The sequence below is a fragment of the Molothrus aeneus genome, chromosome 1 (genome assembly GCF_037042795.1).
Source record: "Molothrus aeneus isolate 106 chromosome 1, BPBGC_Maene_1.0, whole genome shotgun sequence".
NCBI lineage: Eukaryota > Metazoa > Chordata > Aves > Passeriformes > Icteridae > Molothrus > Molothrus aeneus.
Window position 1 is genome coordinate 45,618,489 of NC_089646.1, and position 27,801 is coordinate 45,646,289.

At 36.9% G+C, this 27,801-nt stretch overlaps 1 protein-coding gene across 1 annotated transcript in view; it reads left to right on the top strand.

Annotated features, from left to right (window-relative positions):
- Positions 1 to 27,801, top strand: part of ULK4 (unc-51 like kinase 4) — a 215,026-nt gene that overhangs the window by 102,104 nt on the left and 85,121 nt on the right. The window contains exon 32 of the mRNA XM_066556214.1: positions 22,993 to 23,098. Within this exon, the coding sequence (XP_066412311.1) occupies positions 22,993 to 23,098 (106 nt within the window). The remainder of the gene's footprint in view (positions 1 to 22,992; positions 23,099 to 27,801) is intronic.

The following is a 27,801-nucleotide window of genomic DNA, read 5'->3' on the forward strand; positions in this document are numbered from 1 at the left end:
TAGGATTTTTCATTACTCTGGTAAAGCTTAAGCACTTTCAGTTTTAGGATGAGATTCCTGAGACTACTTATCTCTTCTAAATTGCTGACTTGAAAATAGTGCATACTTTAAAGGGATAAGCCTGCACATCTGAATTTGTACTCCTGGAAATAAACATTTCTGAGTGGAGCTCTCCTGAGAATGTTTTAGCAGGAAGAGGAATCCTGCTAATAGAAAGTTTTATTTTCAGAAACAGATTTTTTTCTTTTGTTTTAGTGATCTTTAAGTCAGGACTTTCTGAGGAAGTTTTTATACATGTAAATGTTGGATTACTGCTGAATTGGGTTGTTAATCTGTTACGGTCAACTGATCTCTCCAATTATTAACTGTACATGGAATGAATTCTTAACAGTTATTCATGTGTAACTATTGTGTTCTTAACAGATGACAACAAGATTATTAGAAGCCAAAATTCTTGGTATAAACACAATTTCTGATTGTGATTAATAACAAGAATCCATGACATTTGATTTCTTTCCCCAGGTGTTGTCATGTGATGTGTGGTGGTTTTGCATATGGATAGAGCAATAGCAGAACCGTAGATTGTCTGCAGTTGGAAGGAACTAGTAAGGATCATAGTGTCCAACTCCTGCTACATTCAGAACTACCTTAGTCTTCATATAACTAAGAGTGTTGTTCAGATGCTCCTTGTACTATGTCAGGTGTTGTGCTGCAACCACTTCCCTGGGGAGCTTCTTCCAGTGCCAAGCCACCCTTTCAGTGAAGAATATTTTCCTAATGTCCAATCTGAGCTTCCCCTGATGCAGCTCCGTTCCATTTCCTCCTGACTTATTGATGGTGACCAGAGAGAGATCAGCATCTCGCCTCTGCTGCCTCACTTGAGGAAGTCATAGACTGTGATGGTGTCTCCCCTCAGTCTTTTCTCCTCCAATCTGAACAAGCTAAGTGACCTCATCTGCTCCTTGTAGGTCTTCTCTTGAGACCTTGCACCATCTTACTTAAAAATGCGGGTGTTAAAGTGGTAGGTGCTGCTACCTATCTCTTATCCCCAACAAACCTCTCCTCTCAAAAAGCAAGCTAAGTTAACATTCAGGTAACACAGTCAAACCTCCACTCAACACTCACTGCAACTGGCTCAGAGATAGAGGTAAGAGAGGCTCTTTTGCAAGGTTTTATTCCAACAGAGTAACACAGTAGGTGAAGGGCAAACCCCGGGAAAGAGAGTGCTTCAGGGGGTTCAGTCAGCTTATAAAGGGAAAGGGGGCAGAGCTAAGGGCTGGGCAGAGGGGCCTGACCTCCAGGGGAAGGGGGTGGCCACCAGGGATGCTAAGCCAGTGACATGGGAAGGAGAAACCAGAGGAAGTTGTGACATCAAGTCAATGGGAGAGTCTGTTTTTCCCTTTGGGAGGTCTAACTCTATGGTAGGTAATGTTTCCAGGGCTAAGGGCTTGGGGATTGACCAAAGGGAGAGTGTTCATGGGCTGCTACACTTATTCACCCTTCTCTGGACACACTCTAATAGTTTGATGTCCTCTTACATTGTAATGCCCAAACCTGCCCCAGCACTTGAGGTTAGCCTGCCCCAGTGCAGAGCAGGGCACGACAATCCCTTCCCTTGCCCGGCTGGTGATGCTTCCCTCATGCCCCCCAGGACATGCTTGGCCCTCCTGGCTGCCAGGGCACTGCTGACTCATGTTGAACTTCCCATCAACCAGGACCCCAGGTCCCTTTCCATAGCACTGTTCTCCAACCCCTTTGTTTCCCAGTGATAAGGTCAACAAAAGTTCCCTTTTGCAGAGGCATTTTCCTGCCGTCAATGGAAGAAACATTTTGCTTTTTCAATATCGTTTCAATATCATGATGTATGCTAGATTTTCAGCATTTGCTACAACCACAGAGCTTAAGAGTTGTCTGTGCTGCAGTCAGTGTATGGCAGCAATTCATGAAGATGTCTCCACCTAACTCTGAGCTAACAGCTGCCAGCTTTAAACAGAGCTGGAATTATTTACTTTCCATCCATCACATTGAGATAATTATTGTTGTTGGGTTTTGATACTGGTTTTTTGAATGGTATTAATAGGCTGTTTTTCAGCCTTTCTTGTAGAGTTGCTTGAGTTAAATAATTTTGTCTGTCTTTACTATAACTTTGTTTTTGAAGTAGTTAAATTTGTATTTGTTACAAATATTTTAGAATAGGTTATGAAAAAACTGAAAACTTGAAGTACATGATTTTTGAGATGAAAAATAGGCTTGTTGACAGAGTAGTGAGAGAATTGAGAGAACTGCTTCCTATTCCTGCTGCTGATCCACATTTATTCTTGACTCTGGGAAAATTGTATAACCACTCTTTTTCACCATATGCTTGTTATGCTTCTATCCTTTGGGTTTCCAATGAACACCTTTAGTCTGAGAAAACTCAGCAATTGGTTCTCATCATCCTGAAACTAAGCTTGTTTAAGGTCCCAGCTGGACCTTATTCAAACTAAATTCTTAAATTATTTTTTTCTTACAGTACGATAATGTCTAAACTATAAATGTGCATCACAAGAATGTAGGGAAGATGAATTCATTAATATTTAGAAGGTATTCGGGGTTTTTTTATGAGAAGCACTAAGTAAATATGGGCAGCCTATTTTATGGCTGTATGTCTGTAGATCTATCCCCAGTAAGATTGCTGATGGAGAAAGAAGTGAGAGGAAGCAGAGCCATCCTTTAAATAATTTTAATAGTATAAATTGATAGTCTGTATAATAAAATGGATTTTAAAAAAAGAAGTATTGATAAAGCATATCCTTCTATCATTCTCTTTCTTATCTGCAAAATTACTTTGAACCAGTGCTCCTGTTAGGGGAGGGAATAAAATTACCTAAAATTACTAAATCACCTGGAGTTCCACTTCTGAGAGAAAAATTGAGTACACAGCATTTGTGACAACATTATGTTCTTGTATAGGAAGAAAATTCAGCTATTTACATCTTAAAGGAATTGCTTTCTAACGCTAGACACTAATATTTTAGTATGTATGCTATCCAGCTTTTTTTTTTCTATTTTATATGCAGTGCTAAAGGACATAAGAAAACTCTTGTATAAACAATATTCTTATGTGTTTGTTAGTAGTTCTTTATTTATCCTGTCCTAAAAGTTGAAAATTGTACAGGTAATAAATACGAATCTAAAAGACTGTAGCAAGGTTTTAAAGCTAGCTATAACATAGTGGGTAAGAAAATCACAGGTAGTGAAGTGCTTAGGTATCTGTACTTTGCAAAAATAGTGACTATGATTACTGCTGATAGTAGAACACGTTTCTGCGTTTTGTGATGTTGTGACTGTTTTCCATTTCTTTGATCCTGCTCTTCATGTTATATATTACTGGTCTTCAATAAGCAGGCAAACATACTGGCTTTGTGAAGGTGTTTTTTTTCATAAATGTTTCTGCAGTAGTCCAGAGTGGATAGTTATTTTGTGTATTATGGTATAATATCTTACAAGTTGTCTTTTGAAAGAAAATATATTCACAATTTCAAAGAAAAAGCTGTTACGAAGTAATGATCGCTGTTGTTCCTTGCATGGCAGATCCATGTATTTATCACATCATTGCTCTCACCATCTCAAGAACATTCCAGTGTTGCTCTAAAGTGACCTAGACTCAGCTGGGGTCTCTGGTCTTTTTGCATCTTCTCTTGATTGGGACAAACAGGATGCCGCAGGGATGTATGGTGATGATGCAGTTTAAGCTCTGTTCAAAGCAATTAATGAGTAACTATAACTCTAATATTTATCCAGAGTTATGGTATGAAGTACTGCATGATCCCTTCAGGGATGACTTAAGATCCAACACAACAGTTGTTTTTGAGGTCTCTGCACCTATAAAGGGCAGAGCTTCTGCTTGTTACCGTGTGCTGGCTCTTGGCTGTTGCTCAAAATCCACTAGGTTTTTCCTGTATTGAGAGGATTGCCTGTTGTCCTTTGGACCTTACTGAATGCTGGTAGTTGGCACTTCCCTTAAACCCCTCCCAGTTACAAATGCAGTCATAGTGGTCATTTGAACAACTCTTAGAAGTTAGTTTTTCTTGGAACGCTAAACTTGTTTGGAATATCTGGTTTTCAAACACTGTGTTCAAATACTGTTCATATTGTAAAAGATGTAACAGTGCTTTCCCTGAACCTTTGACATCTTGGAGCAAGCCCACCCTGGTGATCAGGGGGTCTGGAGCACATGGCACACATGGAGAGGATGAGAGAACAAGCTTCATACAACCTTTTCAAAGAAATCTTGGGGGGATCTTTTTCCTGCCTGTAGCTGCCTTATGGGACAGTGCAGAGAAGATGCAGCCAGACTTGACTCAGCAGTGCACAATGGAGGGATGACAGGATGAATACAAGCTGGAAGATTGGAAATGCCAGCTTGATATAGAAAGAAACTTTTTGCTATGAGGTGGGTGGTCAAACACTGGAATGAGAGGTGAGAGAGGTTGTAACATCTCCATGCTTGGAGACTCTGTGCAGACTGAGCCAAGCAGCCAGCTAGACTGGAGAGCTCCAGAGGCACCTTCAACCATGTTATTCTGTGATTTGATTGTCCCAGTCCAGTATACCTTCCTAAAAAATCAACCAACTGGAAAAAAATACCCCACAGGTTATGTCCTAGCATTGTAGCTGCCATATACTGAGCCTTATTGAACTTAGACATTAACTCCTCTAGACTAGGATCTGGGTCAGTAGTCTTTCAGGTGATTTTGGGTTTCTGAGCTCTTCGTCTTTTTCCTGCTTCCTAATAACTTGCATGGTTTGACCTTTAAGTAAGCAAAGTGGATGGACTGAAATGGCAATGCTTATTCAGCTAGCTTGGCTCCCCTCCCATTTCTTCTTTATCTGAGCCATACTGCATGAGGGTGGTGTTTTATGAACCAAATCCAAGGCAGACTGTAGGTCAGGGTTGAATGGATGGGTGTATAAAGTCACTGAGTGTTTCTGCCAACTTGTTTTGTCTCTCAATACACTGAGACATTTATGCAAGGTTACCTGTAATATGAGTCTTGTGGGTTTTTAACAGTGTTTTAATTTTGGGATTGAATAGTTTGAATATTACTGCGGAGACTTTTTCCTAGTGATTATATTTTTACTTAGAAACAGTGCCGCTCTGACCTTTAAGGTAACATGCTAACTTCAGCTTTCCACATGACAGTTAAAGCTGATGATATTGGATTTTATTTATTGGAAAACAAGTTTACTTAAATGTTAACTAAGACCTTTTTTTTTAACTCTATGAGCTTTAGGACAGTTAAAATTTGTAGAATATTTGAATTATATAGTAAGAAGAGTTTTATAGTATTTAGGTGAAGAATTATATGTGAAAAATCCCCCAGACTTCTAAAAGTATGGAAAATACAGGACTTTCTGTACTGATAGGGAAATAATTTTTTTTTATTTGTCACTTTAAATTGATAGAAAACTTTAATAAAAATGCTTCAATCATTCATTTTATAGTACTTTGTTCTGTCTGGCCCCTTCTATCAGGAATGATGCTGTTATTGTTCCCCCAGTCCAGCCTGAAGGAAGAGTTTATAACCTTTTTCCATGCTCACTGAACATTTTATCAGGAATTTCATTTTAGATGACAGATCAGTCTGTCAGTCTTGGGAACTTAAGGCAGAAGGGTATTGAGCTTATGTTCCTTAGTGATGGATTTCACCGACAGCACCATGAGTGAGAGTTCTGGACTGACCATCACTACAGACAGCCTTGAGGCTTGGATAGAAACACAATTGGTGCTCATGTTCTCTCCCTCTCACTTTTCAGCTAACACAGTCTTTTAAGAACTTACAAAGTTCACAGTGCAGAGGTTCTAAAGCAGGGTTTTCTCCCTCTTAAACAGTATTTGGTTTGGTTGGTTTTGGTTAGTTTTTTTTTTTTGGAGTCATAAACCTGTTCAGCATTGACATATTGTTTTATCACACTTGATTTGTGCCTTTTTTGATAGAAGTTTTGTGGATAACCTCCAGGATCTTGTGATTATTCATGTAATTAAAATCCTCTCTAGTTTTTTTGACACCTAGTACTACTCACTTTCAGTTTCCTTTGCACCCCTTTTCAAAGCAGATATGAAACCTGTATGTGTTCTAAAGTATTGCATGATGGGAGACTGCTGTCTAGGGCCACAGCTCTATAACCTCTATCTTGCAGTCATGCAAGATGTGTTGCCATTATCACTCAGTGTCATGGTTTGACACTGGCACAATGCCAGTGCCTCCATGAGAATACACTCTCCTTGGTTTCTGCTGTGAGATGTGACCAGGAATAAGCAAAGCAGGCTCCCACTTAGGAAAACAAAATTTATTAACTAAACGACAAGGGAAAGGGAAAAAAAAAAGAAACACACAAGGAAAATGAAAATTTCACAAATACATCTCCTCCTCCTCCCCACCAAATTCCCAATACAATACATCCCCCAAATCATCAGCTCTCAGTCTGGCACCGCCCTTCAGAATACTCAATCCTCACTTCATCAAGAGGAGGAGTCCTTCTTGTGCCAATGGTGATCTCTTCCTTTCATGTCCAGCGCTCTCACCACTGAACACCAGAGCTGCTTCTAGGGTCGACTTTTAAGGATGCTTCGTCCCACTCCAAAAAGGCACAGTCTCAACTTTGGGACATCTGTCCCCCAATATTTTTCAGCCCCTGGGGCCGAGGGGTACCCACACCAAACCCTCTTGGTCCTGAGGCATTGCCTCCCCCTAGAATGCAGTCCCTGTATCACAAGGAAACATGGCTCTGTCCATGGCTACACAAAAAGAGTCCAGCATAAGCTACTCCATCATCTCTTCCACCTGAGTTCTTCTCTATTTCTCTCGTGGCCCATTTCCTCTTATCTCATCTCTATCTCTCTTCTCATTCATCTCCAGGAGGATTAGCATTTGTAAGGTTTCCATCATCCAAGAAAAGGGTTAAAAATCTGAAGCTCTGTCTGTCCGGAACTCCCACGGCTGCCCAGCCGGGCACCTTCTCGCTGCACCCCCCCTTCTCCTTCTCGGCCAGCCACTATTAAATTTCAAGGTGGCACAGGCTCTCTCTCTGTCTCTCCTGGGGGGGGCTGCCTGATGCCTCTCAGTGCTCCTCCACCCTTCCATCCTGCAGGGGCCTTCCCCTCCCTTCTGGCCAGGGCCCCAGCCTACCTCACCCGGCCGCAGGGCTTCCCCTGCCCAGCCCAGCCCGCAGCCGGGGAGGTCTGCACCTTTCCCTGACCGGAACCCAAGAGAGCCTCCCGGGCGAGAGCCCTGCTTTAACCCCGTGCTCTCAGAGGCGGATCCAATGTCCCAATGGCCACATTAGGTGCCCATATTAAAATCTGAGCACCCATTGGCCTGACCACAGCATCCCAGAAAACATATTTCCTGTCAAACCACCACACTCAGGAATGAGATATTGTAGTTAGATAAAAACACAGTCTAATAAAAACATCTGTTTAATCCTTTGTCCTGGTCTGGAAAACACACTAAATGTAAGATGAAGTATTGCAATGGTAGGCAGAGAAACATCATGTGTGTTACTCCATGTGTGGATTTTGGGTTCCCCATCTCAAAATGTTTACAGTAGAACTGCAAATAGTGTAAAGAAAAAAAAAAAAACAGAGATGGTTAAAGATCTGGAATGGCTACTGTGAAAGAGATTATCCTTCTGTATGCTTTAGTCTGAAGGATAGTGGTTGATATGTATGTACCAGAGTCAGGTGAATAGAAAACAGTATTGCTGCTCACTGTCTCCACTCACACAAGATCTGTATTATAAGAACTAAAGAAAACTTGCAGTTGGGATCTAAAAAATTGACAAAAGGTCGATTTCTTTTTCCTGTAGGGTTATGTTCAGCTTTCAGCTCTGCTCCATGGCATCCTCAGTTTACTTGAATTAAAAAATAGACTGGACAAGTTAATGGACCAAAAATCCATTGAGAGCTGTTATGTGTATAAACTGCATCTAGCTCAAAGTCCTTGGGCTGTGAATTCCTGGAGGCTAAGGAAAGTGTTCAGTATACCTGTCATGTAGGGCTGCTTCTGTTTTTGAGTGTTTTAGATATTTTGTTAGGGTAGGTAGACCTTCTATTTGAACTGAGTCAGATTCTGCTTTATATACTAAAAATTAATGCTCGGGAACCTTTCTGTATTGTGGGATTTTAGTTACTAGCTGCAGAAATTTGTCTTAAAACTCCCATTTTTATTTGAGAAACCAGTTAAATTTTTATGACTTAAAAAGATTGACTTGTTTTCTGAAGCAAGTTGTTTCTTAGAGAAATTAGCTAGTTAAAAATACACAGCTTTGAGTTATGAGGTTAGTTTTCCGTCTGTGCTGTTTGTTTGGCTGGCTGTGGAGTTAAAAATTAATACTAATTTGTGGAATTCACAAAAAAGTTTGGGTTTTCTTTAAGAATTAATATTTAGCCATTGTTTATGAACAAGTTTCAGAGTTGTCAATGTTTAATGTAGCACATTTTTGCAGAATTTTTATTACATCAAAACATCACTCAGTCATTATAATTAGACAATTTTCCCACTTAGGGAAAATATTTGGGAGGTGGTTTGGGATGGGTAAAGAGATTATTGTGCTCTTTTTTTAATTAGAGATTTAACTGGCATCATCATCTTCAGAATCCATCTTACTTCTGTCACACCCCTTTCCTCCAACAGTTCATAGCATTTACTGCCCTTCTCCTACATTTTAATTTAAGCAATGCAACTAAAGCAGTTAATCTTCTAGACTGGTGACTGGTTCTGCTGTGAATAAGATTAAACAAATTAAATTCTTTATCTTTCATTGTTCATCCTACCCTACTTTTATCAGTAACTGATAAATCTCACCTCCCATTCTTTAAGCTTTTTTCCTATTCTCACAGTCTTGTAGTGCCCACACCTTGGACACATTTCATTTTGTTTATTTAGTTCTTTTCCCATAGTGAGATTGTAGTTTTGTAATATTCATATATATATGTGTGCATGGGTGTGATAAATAAAATATGCCCATATATATACATGTGTGTGTGACAATCTCAAATTATTTCTGTTAGCAATCTCGAAGTCTTTGTGACCTTGTAAGTGTTCTTCATACTGTATTGTGGGATGTAAAAAATAAGAAATGTGCTTGGTCCCAAGAGTTCTGTGACAGTTGATTGTGAGCAGCAGAAGAGGGAGCAGGAGAACAGCCTGGGGAAGCTGGCAGGGCTGCTTTGTCTGTAATTGCTGGCTGGAGTGCAGCCCTGCAGCATTCCCTCACTCCCACCCCGCTCCTGCATCATGGCTGGTGCTGAAGGGCACGTGGAGACCTATGGAAGAGGAGGGGCTGTAGCACCACGATGCAAATGTGTGAAAGGCAGAAGCTACAAAAAGACAGATTATTTCTAACATGAGACTTCACAAGTCTAGTACCAAAGTGTGTGGTCTATTATCTCTAACTAGCAAGTTATAGGGAGAAATCATGACCTTACCATGGTTTCTTTGAATTTTATGAAAAATTTTAAATGGGTGATACAGAAAGGAATCACTATCAATGTTCACCTAAGGAAATTAATGTCTACATTTAAAAATTTTTGCTGTAGAAGTAATGTTAATGCAAAATCTCACTTCTTCCACACTTCGTGTTTGTCAGGCTGATTAAGAGCAAATTGCTAATTTATTGTTCCTGCTAATGTAAATGTCAAGGCAAAGAGAAGGCATTTAAGGAAAAATATATATTGAAGTAAATCTGGGATGCATGTTTTTCTGAGTAAGATTTATTGATCTTCTGACCAGAATTTTACTGTGACATTATCACAGTTCTGTCAAACAGCTGAAGTACATCTCCTAATCTCATCTAAATAAATATTGGCATAGGAATGTGGCGGTTGCTGACTGTACCTTTATTGACCAGCTGCATTCTGATGAGTAAGGTACTGAGCTATTGTGTGCTTCACAGTAGAGTTTGTAAATGAATATTGAACGTCTATGAATGGTTTCTGGCTGGCAGAGGTTTCTGCATTATGCATCTGAACTCTGATCATTTATCTAGGAATTTGTCTGGTTTGGCCTCAGTCATGTATTCTTTATGCATTCCTTGTGTTAATGTCTTCCTGAGGAGTTTGTATTGCAGGGTGATAATTACATTTTAGAATGTCAGTCTTCCACAAAGCAAAACAATTTAAATCTTAATATTCTACTTTTTACTTTCTGTTTTTACCTGTAGTCATTTACTCATTGTAGTAAATGTTTAGGATTGAAATATATTTTGTTTTGTAAAACAGTTTTATAGGCAAGCTTAAAAATCATTGCTAAAATCATTTGCTAAGGTAGATTCATTAGCCATATGTATGCAAAAAGATTAAGCCTACCATGACACAATCTTAGTTTACCCACTGTAACTTTCTAATTACAATTAGAGCATCATCTCAAAGACTCAGCTGAAATTTTGGCAATTTTTTTTTCTTTCCTCTCGGATTTCTCTTTTGAGTCCCCTGTTTATATTACAAGGTTCAGTTTCTCCCCATTGGATGTTTTAATCAAGTATTTCTTACTGATCCTATGGGTACAGGAAGCAAATTTGTGCCCTACACCTCCTTTTCTTTCTATTTCATATACTGGGTTCCTTTCCAAATCCTGACTACCAAATAAGAGAATAACCTATTCAAACGTTATGATGCTAAATATGGTGACTGACAGTTTACATTCTGTAGTTTAACTGGGGGCCCCAAATTGATCCCTGGGGCAGATACTTAAGCAGTGTTTGGTGGGTGACATCGCTTTTAATTTTCTGTTGCTGTCATGTTATTTGATATGAAGTTAAGCAATAATTAAGGTCTTTACAAAGAAAAAACGTATTTCTTTCAGTTACTCATTGGAGTAAAGTGCAATTTTTCTCCTTGGTGCATATTTCATTCGTTTGACTAAAGCAGAAAGGACGTGTATGAGGGCATTCGCCCCTTTCACTGCTGCAGAGAGCCAGGGATTATTCTGTATACAATCCATTTCTGACTGTATATTCTCAAGTTCTACATTTACTTGCCCTGTGTCAAGTTCTGGAGCAGGATTTAAATTCCCTGCACGTAGCTATCTTTAGGGCTCACATCTGGATGGCACTGCAGGAGCGTATTGCTGAAAGCAAACAGACCAGCAGTTCTGATGGTAACAATGGAGTCTGAGAAAATACTGCATGCATGTATAAGGTTCCATTAAAAAGCAGTGAGAGGGATGTCTAATGCAGTCCATTTAATGCAGAACTCTCCAGAGAGTGAAGTGGGGATTATGCCTGCTCCTGTGCTTTTTAAAGACTAGTATAGAGGATGCTTGTTGAGCGAATGGTATCTCCATAACAGACGCTCTGATACTCATGAATACATTTCTAATTATATCTTAATGATCTCAGCCACAAATAGGAAAACAAAAATCTTTGTCTCCCTGAGTGGTTACCTTAGTGGCTGCAGGATTGGCAAGGTTTAGATTTTCCATCTCCTCTCACTAATCCCAGGGGGCTTCATTGTGAGAAATGAGACTTGTTTATGATGGTGAATTAGATTGCTGTAAAAGGTTATTTCAACAGACAGTTGGGAAATCATAATAGAATAATTTAGTAAAAATGGGAGCTAAAGTATGCTTAATGAAACATGATTAGATTTAATTTTCTTGCTATTTCAATCATTAAAGGTACATTATGCTTTCTCAGACCTCATTTGGGCTCTTTGCCATGGACCTACTCTTAGTAACAGACTGAAACTTGCGTGTTCCATTAGGATATGGAAATGGCTAATGATACTTTAGTCTCTTCTCTCTGGCTTTTGTAAAATTTCTGTTACCAGCTTTTCAGATATATTTTAGCTGTTTTCCTCTTTGATCCTTTTATTCCCTCACATCTATTGTACACATTTTTCAGTATGAATAACTGTTCAGGGAGTATAGATTGAATGGAATGAAGTAAAAGACTAATATAGCTACCTAATAATTGTGAGGTGGCCTATTGTAAGTAATTAAAAAATGTTAATTTAGTTATTACTAAGATTCTATGTTCTAACAAAGTTCATATTTTAATTTCTTCATATAAAATATGTTTCTGTGCTGTCTTAATCCAGTGGTACAATTCTTTGGGTTTTTGTTGGCTTTTTTTGGTTGGGTTTTTGGGGGGGATTTTTAGTTGGGTTTTGGTTTCTTTTTTATTATTTTTCTTTATTCTTTCTTTTTACAGTGCAATGACACATTGTGTGCCACCACTTATGGGCTAAATTTCTGTCTAGCCTCTAGTGTTATTAAATTTAGTTCTCAATGATATTTTATGACTCTCTTAGCATCAAAATGCTACTTTGATCTAAAAATATCCAACTCCTTTTCAGGCTATCAATTCATATGAGAATAAAGCTGCTCTTTGCTGGTAGACAACTTGGGTAGAGCAGCAGAACCTTGCTGGTCAGCTCAGTGGGTAAGAGCACCAAGGTTGTGGGGCTGAACCCTATATGGGCCATTCACTTCAGATTTGGACTCAATGATCCTTGTGGGTCTTTTTCACCTCTGAATATTCTGTGATCATGGCCCATTTCTTTTCAGGATTCCAATCTGTTGTCCAGGGGAAGAAATATAGGGGTTCTTTCAGGGTTTCATGTTATTCCAAGTTGGACGCATGTTTCACTGAGAAAGACGTCTTTTGTTCAGGATGAATTTCTGCCCACAGTTACATTGGAGGTAGAGGAGAAAGGCAGATTTCAGGGTAGCCACTGGCATGTTAATCAGGAATACTTTAGGGCAAGGGCCCATGTGCAGATCCAAGTTCAAAATCACCCTAGAGGAAACGGCTGACTCTGGGTTTCTGAAGCTCAAAATAAATATTTTGACTACTAAGCAAGATGTTTTACTAACATCTTTCACCATCTCCTACTGAAGTTGCTTCAGTTTGTATATATTAAATTTTCCTTGTCACAGAGCCTACTGATGATCTGGACTTTCAGTAAAAATGAGGAGAAATGAAAGAATTGAAGTCCTCTACATTTCTTGTAAGATAGCAAACTACTGTGGGATACAGGCAGTGTGATAACCTAGTGAGTGTGTCAGTGCACACTGGGAATGTTTGTTTGAAGTCTTAAATATTTAAGGAAATTGAAAGTTTAGCTCCATTCTGAAACAGCATAGAGTCTCAAGTCATCGATTTTTCAGCATTGCTAGAATAGTTTCATTTGCATTTCGTATGTCATAGTTGAAATACTTTATAAGAAAATACATGTGTATGTTCATGTGTCTGTATATACATATTTAATGGATCCTGTGGTCCTTATAAAGCAATAGATATAAGTTGTCCTATTATCATTTAGTGCCTGTTTACCACTGAAATGAAGGTAAATGAAGGATAAAAAACCCTCACTCTTTAGGGGGTTGAAGGCACTTTGTTACACTCTGAAGGCATTGGAAACTTCTGTGTTTCCAGGCAATAATTGCCTTGACAGTGAGGAAAATCAGGAAGATTTGAATTGAGCCTATGCCTTACATATTGATGACTGAAATATATCTCTGTCATTAAGTGGAATCTATTTTCGTAAACTGTAGCAATTTTCAAACCTGTATTCCTAAAGATGATTTCTTGAATCAGTATGATTTAAATAGAAATGACTTGGGGGAAGAGATGGGGTGAGACCATGAAGAAAACTATAATAAATTATTCGAAGATTATCCTGCAAAGATGTGAAAAAAGAAAAATGCTGTTCAATATATTCTTAATAATTGTAATAAAAAAATTCAGTGTTAACTTCCTCTGTCTTTGAGAAAGACGTAGAACTTGCTTAGGAGAGCCTCCTATTTTGCTGAACTTAGCCATTTCTGATTCTGTCTTTGAACCATCTGTTAATCTCTGATGAAAATGGAATAAATTAAATGTGATATCATATTTAACAGCAAGAGGAATACTTTTTTGAAGTCATGGCATCTGATACTGTTTCACAAATGCTTATGAGAAGCAGAATTGGTTTCCTTTCCTTGCATTCTTCTAGACGTTAGTTAAGCTTTTAAACTGTAATTTGTGCCATTGCTCTTCTTTGCAATGTAAGAATTGACTTTAGAACAGGTGAGAGTAATAGTTTTCAGAAGTGGTGCTTGGTTTGTGCCAGGCAAGTGCACAGAGTGCTTCAGGGAGTATCAGTGGGGTATCAGGTGACCCTGTAGTGCTGAGTGACTGTAAATTTTTCAAGCTGTCTACTGCCTGGTGCTATTGAGACTGCCACTGTAGGAGCAAGGCTCAGGCTAGTCCAAAATTAATATATTCTTGTTTATATACTCAATGAAGCAATTACTATTTTTTGTCTTTTCTTAGTTTAATATTCTGAGTGGTAAGAACTAAATCAAAGAACCATAGAATAGTTTGAGTTGGAAGGAACCTTTAACTATCATCTAGTTCCAACCCCCCTGCCCTGGGCAGGGATGTCATTCACTGGACCAGTCTGCTCAAAGCCCTGTCCAGCCAGGCCAGGAATAGTTAGAGGGATGGGGCATCTATACCTTTTCTAGGAAGCCTCTGCCAGTATCTCAGCACCCTTGCTGCAAATAATTTCTTCCTTATATGCAATCTATATCGATTCTCTTTTACTTAGATCCCATCTTAAATTCACAATAATAATAATCTATTAGCACATAAAAATTAATTCTAAAACTCATATTGCAAGTATATTTTGAGTAATAATAATTACTATTATTACTATTCTTGTTAGCTGTCATTTCTTTCTCCATTTTACTTCTTTCTCATCAGTTCTCTTTCAGATGCTGTTCTGTGGCCTAGCATCATCAGTCTGTTGCTGGCTAAAGGAACAGCTGTCTTTCAATATCAGTGAATTCCAGTGGCTGGAAGATATTAATTCCTGTGACTGACATTGCATTATGCTGTTTGTATTTTATAGAGATAAAATGGGGTTGTCACTTCATAAGTATATTTCTGAAATATATGTACCTGAAATATGACCTACTAAAGTGAACTTTGTGTTCACTTTTTCTAAAGTCACAGGTAGAGATAAAATAAGAATTAAACGCAAACCAGGAAGAAAACAAATAAAAAAATAAAAATCACAATGTAATGAAAAAATGCTATTTCTGTTGCAGACCAACATAACCAAGACTCATATGCTGTCTTTGGTTCTGGTGCCGCAGGCATAGCTAATATAAAAGCAAACTCTGTAGAGTCTGGAAACTGCAGCAATATCCTGGAAAAATTTAAGCAAGGAGAAAGTATTGTCGTTTAACCTTGAAATTCTCTCTTTCTAGTCTCTAGATTAATTTACTTGTTCTTTTTAATTTTTCATCTTGACTACCTCCTGTTCCTTCTGGTAAACAGTAATAAAGCAAAATTATGTTAATCATGCACAGAATTTAATTAGGGAATGGCGTTGGTGGCTTGTTTGTTGGACACCAAGTTAAGCTCATCAGTGGTTTTTATGTCTGTGGGAGATTTTTGGATAACAGTAAATTTCCTTCCTGTTGTGTCTACAAGAGAAAGAGTGTTTCTAGTATTTACATAGAATAAGAAACTGTTCTTCCTTTTGCTATCTTTTTTTTATCATTGTTTGTTCCAGTTGCGAAGTTCTCTGGCTGTGAATACAAACTGCTCCTTCCAAATGTACAAACATGACTCTTAATACCAGACTCATTTCCTGTTTCCTCTGAAAGTGATTATGCTTTTGATGGCTATATAAACACTACCTTTTTTAGGCCTGGACTGTAAAAATACTTATGTTTGTAAGCTGACATTAAGAGAGATAGCAAATTCTTCAAGTCTTATTTAGCTTTAATATGTGTATCAAATCCACTTACACTCAGGAGAGTTTTAATCACTGTGGTGCACACGCAGATTTAGGACTACTTTGAGTTCTAACCTTGCTCCACTATCATATTTCAGTTCTGTTCAGACCACTGAATCCACCTCAGCTCCTTTTATTCTTGGAATTCATATCCATAGCCTGGCACAAGAAGAAAATACATTCATCTTCAAGTTCTTGAATAAATGCCAAGATAACACTGTGATGCATGGGTATGAAAGTGTGTTTGTGTAATACACATACTGTTTATCAGGAACATTAAATGGAGATAGAATTGAGAATAAAGATTATATACCACTAATTTATGGAAGAAGAAACTTTATAGAGATAGTTTGCTCATAAACTCCATTCCTCTAGTTCACAAAGATACTGCGACAGACTAAAAATGTTTTTTGTTTCCTGGGTTTTTAAGTGTTTAATAATGTGATTATGGTAAAGATTTATTCTTGTCCATGGTCCTTAATTAACTGATCAAAAAACCCCCAAACCAACAAACCCAACACATACATTAGTCTACTATGCATTCTACTTTTTTTCAGTGTTTAGTCATCTGGAAATAAAAATGCTAAAATGGAGGAGATGCCCAATTCTGTAATCTTCTTCAGTGTCAGAAGGAAGGGACAAGACTAGTGATTTGAAAGTTGGTGAAATTTAAGTGTTGAATCAATCATGAATTGTCTCATCCTGACTCTGGATATTAATCACAGAAAAATCATACCAAGTAAAATCTCCCTATAATATTTCTTTAGAGTACACATGAATTTCACTACTAAGCAAACAAACTTATGGTTTTATTTGTAAACAATAAGTTTGATACAAAAAGTATCAAACTTATTGTTTAAGAGATAATATTTATTGAATATAGCACCACAAAAAACCACTGTAGTCATTAATAGACTTATTTAATAATTTTTTACACCTAATAAACACAGTGTTTTGCAATGTAGAGTTTTTGTTTGCAGCAATCAGTTCATAGTTTCTCTTACCTCGACTGCGTAGTGTCCTAGTAGGAGTATAGTTTGTGTAGAGCATAATTGCTTGTCTGCCTAAGCCCAGGACAGAAACATGAAAGAAATGCCCTCTCTCTCATGGGATAATAATGCTGGCTGTGTTACTTTCCAGCATTTCTGCCAGTCTGTTCACTGAGTAATATTGTTAGTGCTCCCCTGTTTCCTGCAATGTGGTTTGGTGCCTTGGTATCAACTAACAGATGTAGCTACTCTAGGAGTACCTTGAGTGGGGAAAGGCTGGAAGATGAGTTTCTTAGGACATCCATGCACAGTGGGATGCGGACTTTGAGCTGAGTAGATTGATAGCTGGTAGAGCCTGGTTGTTGAGTATGCTTGTTTTCTAAATACATGTCTCTTGGGAACATGCAAAATCTCTATGAACAGGTGTCTACAAAAGAAATGTACAGACTGACTTTAAAAAAAAAAAGATATAAAATATAAAGAGAATTTCCTAATGTCTTTCAGACGAGTAATCAGCTACTTAAATAATCCCTAAAATAAGTAATAATAGAAATTAAGGAATGATGTATTTTGAAGGTGCCAAATGTAATCAGACTATACCATGATTCTAGCAACAGAAGATTCAGCAGACATTTCCTTTTGATTTAACAGCCCTTCATTGTTTTCAAGTTTAATGTAACTTGATAAATTTGTTATCAACTTTCTCTGTTGTAATTACGGATTGAATAAATGTGAGTGTGTGGGAAAAAACAATGCTCTTCAAACTAAATAGTATTTTAAGGGTAGAACACATAAAGCAAGGCATATAGTCAAAAATATTTAACATGTAAATGTGTTTTTCCTGCCCCTTTCAGCAGCTTTAATATATCTCTCAATCCAACTAAATTGCGGTAGAGAAAAGCATCCTTTCCTCATTCAGACAGGTTCAATTTCCCTGTACTTTTTTGTCAGCCTGTGGCTTCTCATTCAACATCTTTTTCACCAACACCACTGGATTTTAAGCAAGTCTGTGTACAAAGAATAGAACATTCAATTTGAGATTAAGAGGGACAATGGATATTTTTTTCTATCCCTTTTACTTCCTTGTAAAAGCATGGCTTTTCCTCTGTTGTTTTTTTTTTTTTTTTTTTGGTCAGGATTTTTTTTTCAGTTATGGAAAATGTCAGGAAAGGTTTTTCAATCCTAATCTTGCATTCCTCAGTAGGCAGCAGAAACTGAGTCAGTATCAGTTTTTGCTTTTAAATACTGCTTTAGCAACTAGTTAGCTATGAATATGGGAGCAGGTTCTGAGGGAGAAGAGACAGAGACCCATTTCTTAACAGCTGATGGTGGATGAATGAACAGAGTATAGGAGACTTCTTTCCTTGCGGTCGCAAAGTGTCTTTTGCATCAAAGCAAAATCCATGCAGAAAAAAAGATGTCCACTGATTGTTATCTGTCATTCTGAGTTCTTGAAGAAGTAGCTTTTCATGAATGCTGAAAATTCAAGTCTGATAAGTGAATATTTTGGTATGGTAATTTTTGGCATAATGTTTGATTGCAGCTCCCAAGTGAGTTTGCAGTTCAAATGCTTCACTGCTACTTGAGACTTTCCATAGCATGTCCATATTTATGAGTCTAAATATGAAGTTGTGGTAATATCTATTACTTGTAGAGTTTCATTGCTTCAGAGCATACCAGCATGAATTCTTCCAGAATACTGGAATTCTCCAGAGAGAGATATCTGTATAGATTTTTTTTCTCCATACTGTCTGTTCAGTTGTAGGCAGATTTTTCTTTTTAGGAAACCTCAGTGTTAATCAGAATGAATAGCTTTAATCCTCGGAAAGCTTATTTGTTTGGCTACTTTTTTCTAGGTAATGAAGAAGTTTGTTTTTATATGAAATTGCTTCTGAGTGTCCTCTCTGAAGTGAAGAAGCCTGACACTGCTTGAGAGGAGCCTACTCAGACTTCCTCTGTTGACAGTAAAGGAAATTTTCCATGAGAGTTGAGTTTTTTCATTAAGGTTTTTAAAAGCAAAAGGATAAGCTTTGAGGTTTCATTGCTGCTAGAAATTTAGGTGCGATTTTGTACAAAGAGCAAATGTTACTCTATTTTAAGAGCTGCTGCTGAATTGCTTTGCAGTTCATCTGTAACAGTGAATGTAAGATTGTGAAATTTTGCATTGCCTCCTGCAGTGGATATTAGAACAAAATGTAAGACTAATTCTACTGTTTTCTGTTGGTTGATGCTTGACATTCTAGGTTTTTTATTAATGATTTCCTTTTTCCTTAGTTAATCCTTCAAAATCACTACTTTTCCCCTATAATCAATTGACTTTGCCTAAGAACATATTGACTAAGAATGCAGATGCTCTTTAGTTTTCAATATTCCAGCAGGAATTTCTGGAAAAGTTGCAAGACTTAAAATCTTTGTATGTGAACTGAATATTTCGCCATTGTGATACGTCTGAAAAGCATGATCATTCTAGAAGTTGGTTGTCAGATTAGTTGCTCCTTTTTGTGTGACCATACCCAAAGGAAAATATTTGGAAATATTAGTTCTGGTAGAACTGTACTTGTGAAAAAGTCTGTTTTTTGAAAAGCAGAGTAGCAAGAGATATGACTGTTCTTACTTCTGATTTAGATAATTAATAAGGAAAATAGGATTACCTTAATGTTAGAAGTCAATATTTATATGCTTTCAGTTTGTGCATAACTGGTCTTATGAATCAAAGGCCACAAAAATGTTACAGATTAAATTAACCAAAGTTTCTAATTTTCTGTTTCATAAATAGCAAATCAAAATAAGCTAGATTGAAGGCAATGTTAAACTATGTTCCTGTAAATAGGTCCTTGTTAGCATCAATGTTTTGGTTTATTTCTTCTCAATTATACTGTGACAAAGAATCATTAGATAAGAATGGCATATTTTAATAACTTTATTTGAATATGGTTAATTTCTGTAATTTTCTTCTTTCAATGGATTTAGCGTATGAAAAATCAAGTCTCTATATTCTTATGTTCGCTTCCTTACCTAACTTGTGTTCATAGATCATATATAAGCTTGAGAAGGAGAGTGTAATTATATTGAATGAGCAGGAGTACTGTGATATGTTGTGTAAGATTTAATTACAGTACATCTGTAAACGTAGCATTTAGGGCTTTCTCTTCTGGGTTCTTAGATACATTTGTAGCAGACATGTATGTGAAGTCTCCCAAATTGCAAACCTCTTATCGCAAGTGCAATCCCTTTTGTTATCTAAAATGTAATTAAAATACTGTAGTTTGCCTAGTACTGTTCTAAGATCTAATGCCCTTAAAGGAAGAGAAAAGGCAGCTTTAGCCATAGTATCTTGCCAAGAATTCTACTCTTTGCTAATTCACACCTTTTTACCTAACTGGTTTAAATAAATACTTCAACTGATTTCTTCTGTGAAAATACAACCCTTCAAAATTAGAATGAAAAGTTTAATGGCCTAAATACAGTTCAGTCCTATTAGAAAAGCTTGATTTATCTTCTGTGGTTTCTTTTTTTTTTTAATACTAGTATTTCCTTGTTATGCCCTTGGTATTTCATAGCTGTCCTTTTTAAGCACTGAAGCAATTATTTTTAAGAAGGCTGATTCTTCAGGGTCCAGTGCTTTCCTGCCTTTCATTCGCCGAAGCTGTACATTTTAATGAAGTTGTTTCATCTGTGTTGCCAAACACTAGAATTTTACTGCTTCAATTCTAATTATCTCTGCTGGCAAATGCTATGTTTTATTAAAGCTGTCAAGTGCACTGTTCATTAAATGTCCACTGTCAGTGGTGCTGTGCACACAAATTAGATCAGCTTTACTCCTTGATAGATTATGAAGTTAAATATTTTTATATAAACCTCTAAAACTGAGTCTAACAGCAATCAGTGATGGCTTAGATAAGTAAAGCATACCTGTAGCTTCTTGGAACCTAGTATCTTGTCAAAATCCATCATGGAACATATGTTAAATCACTAGTAGTCCAGCTGAGTATACCATTTGTATGATTATTTAATTCATTAAGATACCATTTTCCTTCCTCAAGATGTCTACATTGCACCTTGAATTCTAATTTGTATGTATTTAGGGTAAGATAAGTTTTGTTATTTATGCTTTGATATAAGTAGAAAACATCAGTGCTGGTTGTTCAGCAGAGGGTTGCAAAGCACAATTGATGTCCATTAAAAGCAAAAATGGCTTCATTGAAATGTTGCTAACCTGGTAAATGTGAAAGATTGTTATCATAAGCAACTAACAGCTTCTCTTCTAACTGCATATCTGAAAGGGGAATTTTACTAGAAGCTGTTTACTTCAAATATATGAAGCAATAATAGAAATGTTGTATCTGCAAAGAAAATATTTGAGTGAGATCTTGTTTTGACATCTGGGGATATTTTTTGCTTTTGTTAATTTTATGTTTTTAGTGTATGTATCACTATCCTCAGTAGTGGAAATAGTAATTCTTGCTATTTAATGTCTTGTTTTTTAGGCATTCTTTAGGAGAATTAAGAAGATATTGTGCTGATAGACTACCAGATAAACACATTATCTTTTGAAAATAATGTTTTTCTTATGTTTCAGATGTCTGTAGAAAAATAAGTTCAAATTTACTTTTAGTACCTGGTTTTATGGTGTCTGTTTTCTGTATTGGTTACCTTACCTTTGAGGAATCTGTTGTTTATACTTTCCAATTTTGCTTTTGAATTTATCAGGCTGTATTTCAAACCTTCAGAGCAACAGATATTTATTGTGTTCTTTATGGAAATCATAAATAACATCTCAAAATGCTATATAAAGTAAATAGAATTTAAGAGCTCTTGGAGATGTATATATATATATATATATATATTTTTAAGGCTTGGGTAAGAAACTGAAGTCCTTTAAAAGGCTGTGAGGCACTCTTCCTAGTCTCTTCTTATGATGTATTTTAGAGCACTTTATTGTGAATAGGAAATTCATATAACGTGATGTTGAATAGAAGTCTGTGTATGTTTATATATTTAATTTCTCTTAATGTATTATACTTTTATATATATATTTCCTGGTATTTGTAGGAAATAATGCATTTTATTTTTTCAGTGCAGAAAAGTGCAGAAACAGGAAGTATTCCTTTGGCTGTATTCAAGAGCTGAAGTGATTTTTGCCATCTGAAATGCTTAATTTCAGACAAATTTCATCATGTTCAACTTTAAATTTTTTTCGATTGTCAGACAGGAGGTGGACCCTAATAAATGGCGTATTCTGTGGCAGTGAAGTAGTTGAGCAATACTAATATACTGAGAGATTTGGTGGGAAAGGGATGCATGGAAGTTACCTAAATGCATGTGAGAGACTGATGATGCATGAAACATGACAATTTTTTCTTAGTTGTTATTTTCACTTTGGATGTATGTATCTATTTGGCTTTGAGTCTGAAAATTGAACAAAATATTTCCTGAACCTTCTAGGGAGATTTGAAAAGTACTCAGGCTTATATTTACAAATAAACTCAGATTTGTCAAGGCTTTTTCCTATTTTGGGTTCTTGGAAGTTATCTGGGTTATTAGTGTCCTTCGTGTGTATATAAATGCATATTGGTTGCATTGCCTTATCCACCCTTTTCAGCCTGAGTGTGCAAGTGTAGTGAATATAACAGAAGAAAATAAATTTCTTTAAACACCTTGGTGCCTTACTCTTCTCAGTGTAGTCCCAACAATTGTGAAAAATCACTGAAGCAAACTTCAAACATAAGAAAGACATTAAGAAAGTGGTGCAATTCAATACAGTCATAGGTCTTTAATGTCTGTGAAATTATGAATGTATACAAAGAAAAACAACAAATAAACTTATGGTGGGATTATCAGCCTGAGACTGAAAAGAGTAACAATAATGCCATTAATAAAAGAAATATACAAAAGGAAATATTTCTCATTCTGAATATACAGTGATGAGGCTGATAAAGTTCTATGCCATTTTAAAAAGTCCTAACATTTTAGACCTAGATAAAAATTGGTTTAGTTTAAAAGAACATAGGAGAAATTTTGGTCTAATGTTGTAGAGCAGGGTACCTGAAATGGATGTTATCTACTAAGATATTTGGCTTGTTTTATGGTATTTAAATATTGAATTTTAACAGATTGAGGAAGTACTGCTTTTGTATTACCACATTTTTTAAGGTAATAGTCTTCTAATCTTGCAAAAGGAATACTAGATTTTTATATTTTTTTAACTGTTTTGTTTTGCTTTTGCAGAGGTACCAGGACAGTATTCTTGGGAACACAATGCAAACTGTAATTGTCTTACTGAATAATATTGTTGCTAACAAAAGTGTGAACATGATGCCACTCTTTCAAGAAGGTATGTCATCTTTATCTTTATTCTCCTTTATTCCCAGATGTTTCCCAGTGTGTAGTATCTGGCACTGTGTGAAACTAACTCCTATCTATTTAGATTTTGTAGTGGTTGTTAGATAATCACATTGTAGCTGATGTCCTCCTCATCACTTCCTCTTCCTTCCTTACCGATTTGATTACAAATTTAACTTTTAGAAAGTTGTTCTTCCAGGAAAATGTGCTTACAAAGGAATTACTAACTGAAAATTACATTATGCCTGTGAAGAATGGCTAGGGAAGGAGGTCATGGACTAGAGTACTGACCATAACAGTGCAGAGTGTAGAGAGACTTCTGCAAATTCTTCCTTTTCTCACTAGTTAAACCTGTGAAAGGATAAGTTGTACAATATCTGTGCACACTTTTTAGAAATAGCTTCGGTTCCAGTCCAATAATGTAGACTAATGGGGTGGAACCCAAGCTGACGATAAAGTCTTAGTTTACAAACTATTGCATGTCTTCATGAATTGCTCTCCACCTAAGTTGGGTAATAAAATACTGGCACAAGTTTCCTGGAGAGTGGTTGGATGCCCCATCCGTGAGAGCGTTCAAGGTCAAGTTGGACAGGGCGTGGAGCAACCTAATCAAGCTGAAGATGTCCCTGCTCATTACAAGATGTTTGGACTAGATGACATTTAAAGGTCCTTTCCAACCCAAACAGTTCTATGATTCCATGATTTGTTTCACTGTGTTTTATTATTTGGGCTCCTTTTATTTAGAAATTGGTTCTGAAGAAGAGGTTTCTGCTATTGGAAATCTATATAAATTACAAACTTGTTTAGAGACATGCATTTTGATAGCATTTCTTCTGTTTATCGTGAATGGGTGAGTGACATCTAGCAATACAGGTATATGCTACCATTTGTACTGTTAGTTGGTACACATACCAGCCTATGAATCCATCAAGGTAGGTAGTAGGAATAGTCCTCATTTTCATAATTAACATAGTAGTTTAAACACTGATCCAGAAAGCAAGAGAGATGAATTCCTGAACTTTTCTAGTCTTAAGGCATTGAATAGGCAATGCCATTATTCAGGAGACAAACTGGAACTTGACATTGTTGCTAAATAACATGTTCCTCTCCTCTGTTGCAAACAGATCCACTCTGAAGTTAGTGGTGTATTAGTGGAGAACAGAGCCATGAAAAAAAAAAAAAATGGAATAGAATGACTAATTTGGAAAGGGCTGGTTCATAGGGTTCTGATTCTTTGGTTATTTCTCACCAAACTGCCTATCACTCTTAGAACTGCTTGGGGTTTCTTGGGATTTAGATGTATGTGCTGCTCTTACTATCTTTAGGCACGGCTGCTCTCTGTCAGGCAAAATCCTAAGTTGGCATTGACCTGAGCTGCAGCAAGGTAACTTGTTAAAACTGCATAATGCGAAGAAGTTTGTTCAAGTCCCACAAGCACTGTAACCACATAATTGGCATGCCTTGCTTTAAGTAATACACCTCTGCCTTTCTGTGTGGCAAATTAGGTGCAAAACTGTTTAACAGCATGGCAGAAATGACTCCATTCCCTAAATATCTCTTCTTTATTGTCCTACAGAGCAAACTCCTGTGTGCTTTTTATGCTGCTGGTAGTATGTCTGTGCTCTTTCACTTCTCATCTGCTCCAAAAATAAAACACATCTCTTCAGTCATGCTAGTTTCCAAATTAAGGAAGCAGGATAGAAATATTATTAAAGTCTTTTTCTTTTGCTATGTCCTAATGACTCTAGTAATATTTTCAGACTGATACTGATTAGATAACACTAACTTAGGCTCACTGAACTTCAGCAACCACACTAGAGAAAGCAGCACAGAAGCCAAAAATAATTTATCTCAAGTCAAATGTCCCCATCTTCTCTCATCCCTTTTCCCCACTGTCTAATCTTCAGAGTACTGGAAACCTGGATTTTGGCCAGTGCTTTATTGATTTAGGGCCTAATTGTCAAGTAAAGAACTTCTAAAATTTGGTTTGCCAAAGATGTTGTGAGAGTATTGATCCTTTAATTGCAGACTGTTAGATTTTCTTTGAATTGAAAGGGGAGAGAAGTTATTCTGTGCAAACTGAAGGGCTTTATATCCTTTGCATTACTGTCTGTAAATATATAGTGTTCACATCAGAAAAATACCTTAAACTTCTGCTGCCATATCTTTGGTATTTGTCTTCTCATTTTTGAATGACTTTTGTGTCATGGAGAAGAATGGATGGAGAAGAATGCAATCTAGTAAATTGAAAACTGAGCTTCCTCTTGCAGAAAAATATCCTGGAGTCCAAGTAGAAAAGTTGAACATGAGTCAGTAGTGTGCATTTGCAGCATCAAGGAAAAAGAGCTCTGCGATGAGAAAGAAAAACTGAAAGATTGAGGAAAGTGACTATTCTCCTCCATTTATTGTAGTGTCTAGTTTGTGCTCCAAACTATAAGAAAGACATTGACAAGCAGTAACAAGTCCAGAGAACGGCAACAAAGATGTTTAGGAGAGTGGACCACATGATGTGTGTATTTTCAGACTCTGCCTGTACTATTATATGAATGTATTCCTTTCCAGGTGCAGAGCTTTGTATTTGCCTTTGTTAAACTTTGAAAGGTTTCTGGCAGCCTTTTTTTGGAGCTCTTTGGCTTCTTGAATTCTTTCTGAATCCATCAATCCTTCATCACATCAGCTGCTTTCTTCACTTCAATGTCATCTGTAAACTTGCTGAACATGGATGTTAATACATCCTATTAACACTGTGTCTGTGCTGTTAATGAAGGTATTCAACATTCATGAGCTATTCTCCTGTGTTAAAAAAAAAAGGCTGAAGACAGAGTATTATGGTCAATTTCATAATTTCATTACTTTCCCTTATTTCCCCTTTACAGTGTGATGAATTAATTCATGTATATATGGAGCATCAGAAATTAAAAACCATAGATACTTGCTGAACATCAGAAGGAACTCAGGTTAGATGGTCAGTCCTGTCGAGATTTTTGTATCTAAGAGTCAAGGCATTAGCAATGAAGATTTCCTTCCAATTTTGTACATGCCTTTCTTCAGCTACCAAGAAGCTGTATTTTTGCAGGCAGATCATTTAGAGACCCACATCACTGTTTCTTTTTGTGCCTCTTAGTCTTCAGAACTCTCCCTTGCTCAAAAGAGTTGTATGAGGTGATAGATTTTTTTAAAGGGCTGTAGCTTACATGTTGAACTTGCCTCTTTCTCAAGGAAATCTTGCATGATGGCACTTTCTGCATTACTGCTTCTGTGATTTCCTGTTATTAAAAATGATATGGTTGTGTATTTCAGCAACTTTCACAGAAGGTAGATTGCCTGGTATTAATTTCTTTCTTCCCTGAACTGTGTCCTTTTGTGTTAAAATACATCAGACATGTACTGATAACCACTTAAAATGTTTAAAGGTGAAATGGAGAATAACATATGCAATTGAAGTCACAGAGGGAATTTAAAATGGCCTGTACTTGTGTTATCAGCTATTAAACATTTGTTCTGTTAAAATTAATGATAATTTCTACTTAATAATCAGAGGGGAATACTATGATTCTGTTTAATTACTGAGACTGGAATTCAATAAGGAGAGTAGGTTTAATATAGGGTCCCTTGTAAATAGTTAAGGAAAGATATTAAAAAGCCAAGACAATTGTGATCATTTTCAGGAAAGTCTTCTAAAAGAGTGACAGTTACCCTCTCTTCCTGTCTTGGCTTCTGGCTGCCAATCCTTCTTTTTTCCCTTTCCCCATCTTTTGATATTGGGCAATTTTAAGTACACTTGAGAGAGCACAGAGGTCCAAATATGTATTCAATCTATAATAATCAGTATCTGATGACAGAAACCCAAGTTAATGCCATAATTTAGAGAAAGACAAGCCTTATCAATTAAATATTCTTCACTAGCATCCAGCAAATAGAATAGTGCTATACATGACATGTACAAAATATAGATATGCACTTATACATTATGTACTGTAAAGATCTATTAATTAATATGTCTCTGTGACCTTCTCAGTATTCACTTCTCATTTTCTTTCTAGGATGCCTGCAGTCTCTGTTTTGGGTTTGTAACCACTGAGTTTAATGGTGTGTTGGTCAATGCCTGAGGAGGGTACCCATGAAATGATCCCACAGGCTCAGTCAGTCCATGGGAGCCGCTCACACTGGAGGGTGTGCTTATAGTTGGGTGACATAGGACAAAGCAGCACCAAGGTTCCAGAAATAGGGGCAGGGAGTCATCAGTGAGGAGGATGGTGACTTAACTGGCACAGAGGTAGGCAGAGATATAGGATGCAGATCTGTATGAAGACAGGTATTTTTAGTTCTACTGGTCATGAAAAAAACAGCCATTCATCACTTTGTGCCTGTCATATTAAAAGGGTTGACATTGGTTGACTCCAAAATGAAAACCCTGTTCTAGATGCTAAGATTCCTAAGCAGGTGTTGTAGGAGTACAATGGTTGATCATCTGTTTCTATAGACAGGCACTAGAGCAGTCTACTGAAAAGACATTGTCTCTCTTAGATGTGTGTCTAGTGATAAGCACTGACATACTGACAAATTTATACATAAGACAAACCATGAAGTCAGGGTAGGCTGCTTGATAAGTGAGTGGTGTGAACATGCAAGGCTGCTTCATTATGTGGATGTGATGATTAATAAATAGCCAAGTGCACCACAGCACTTAATGTA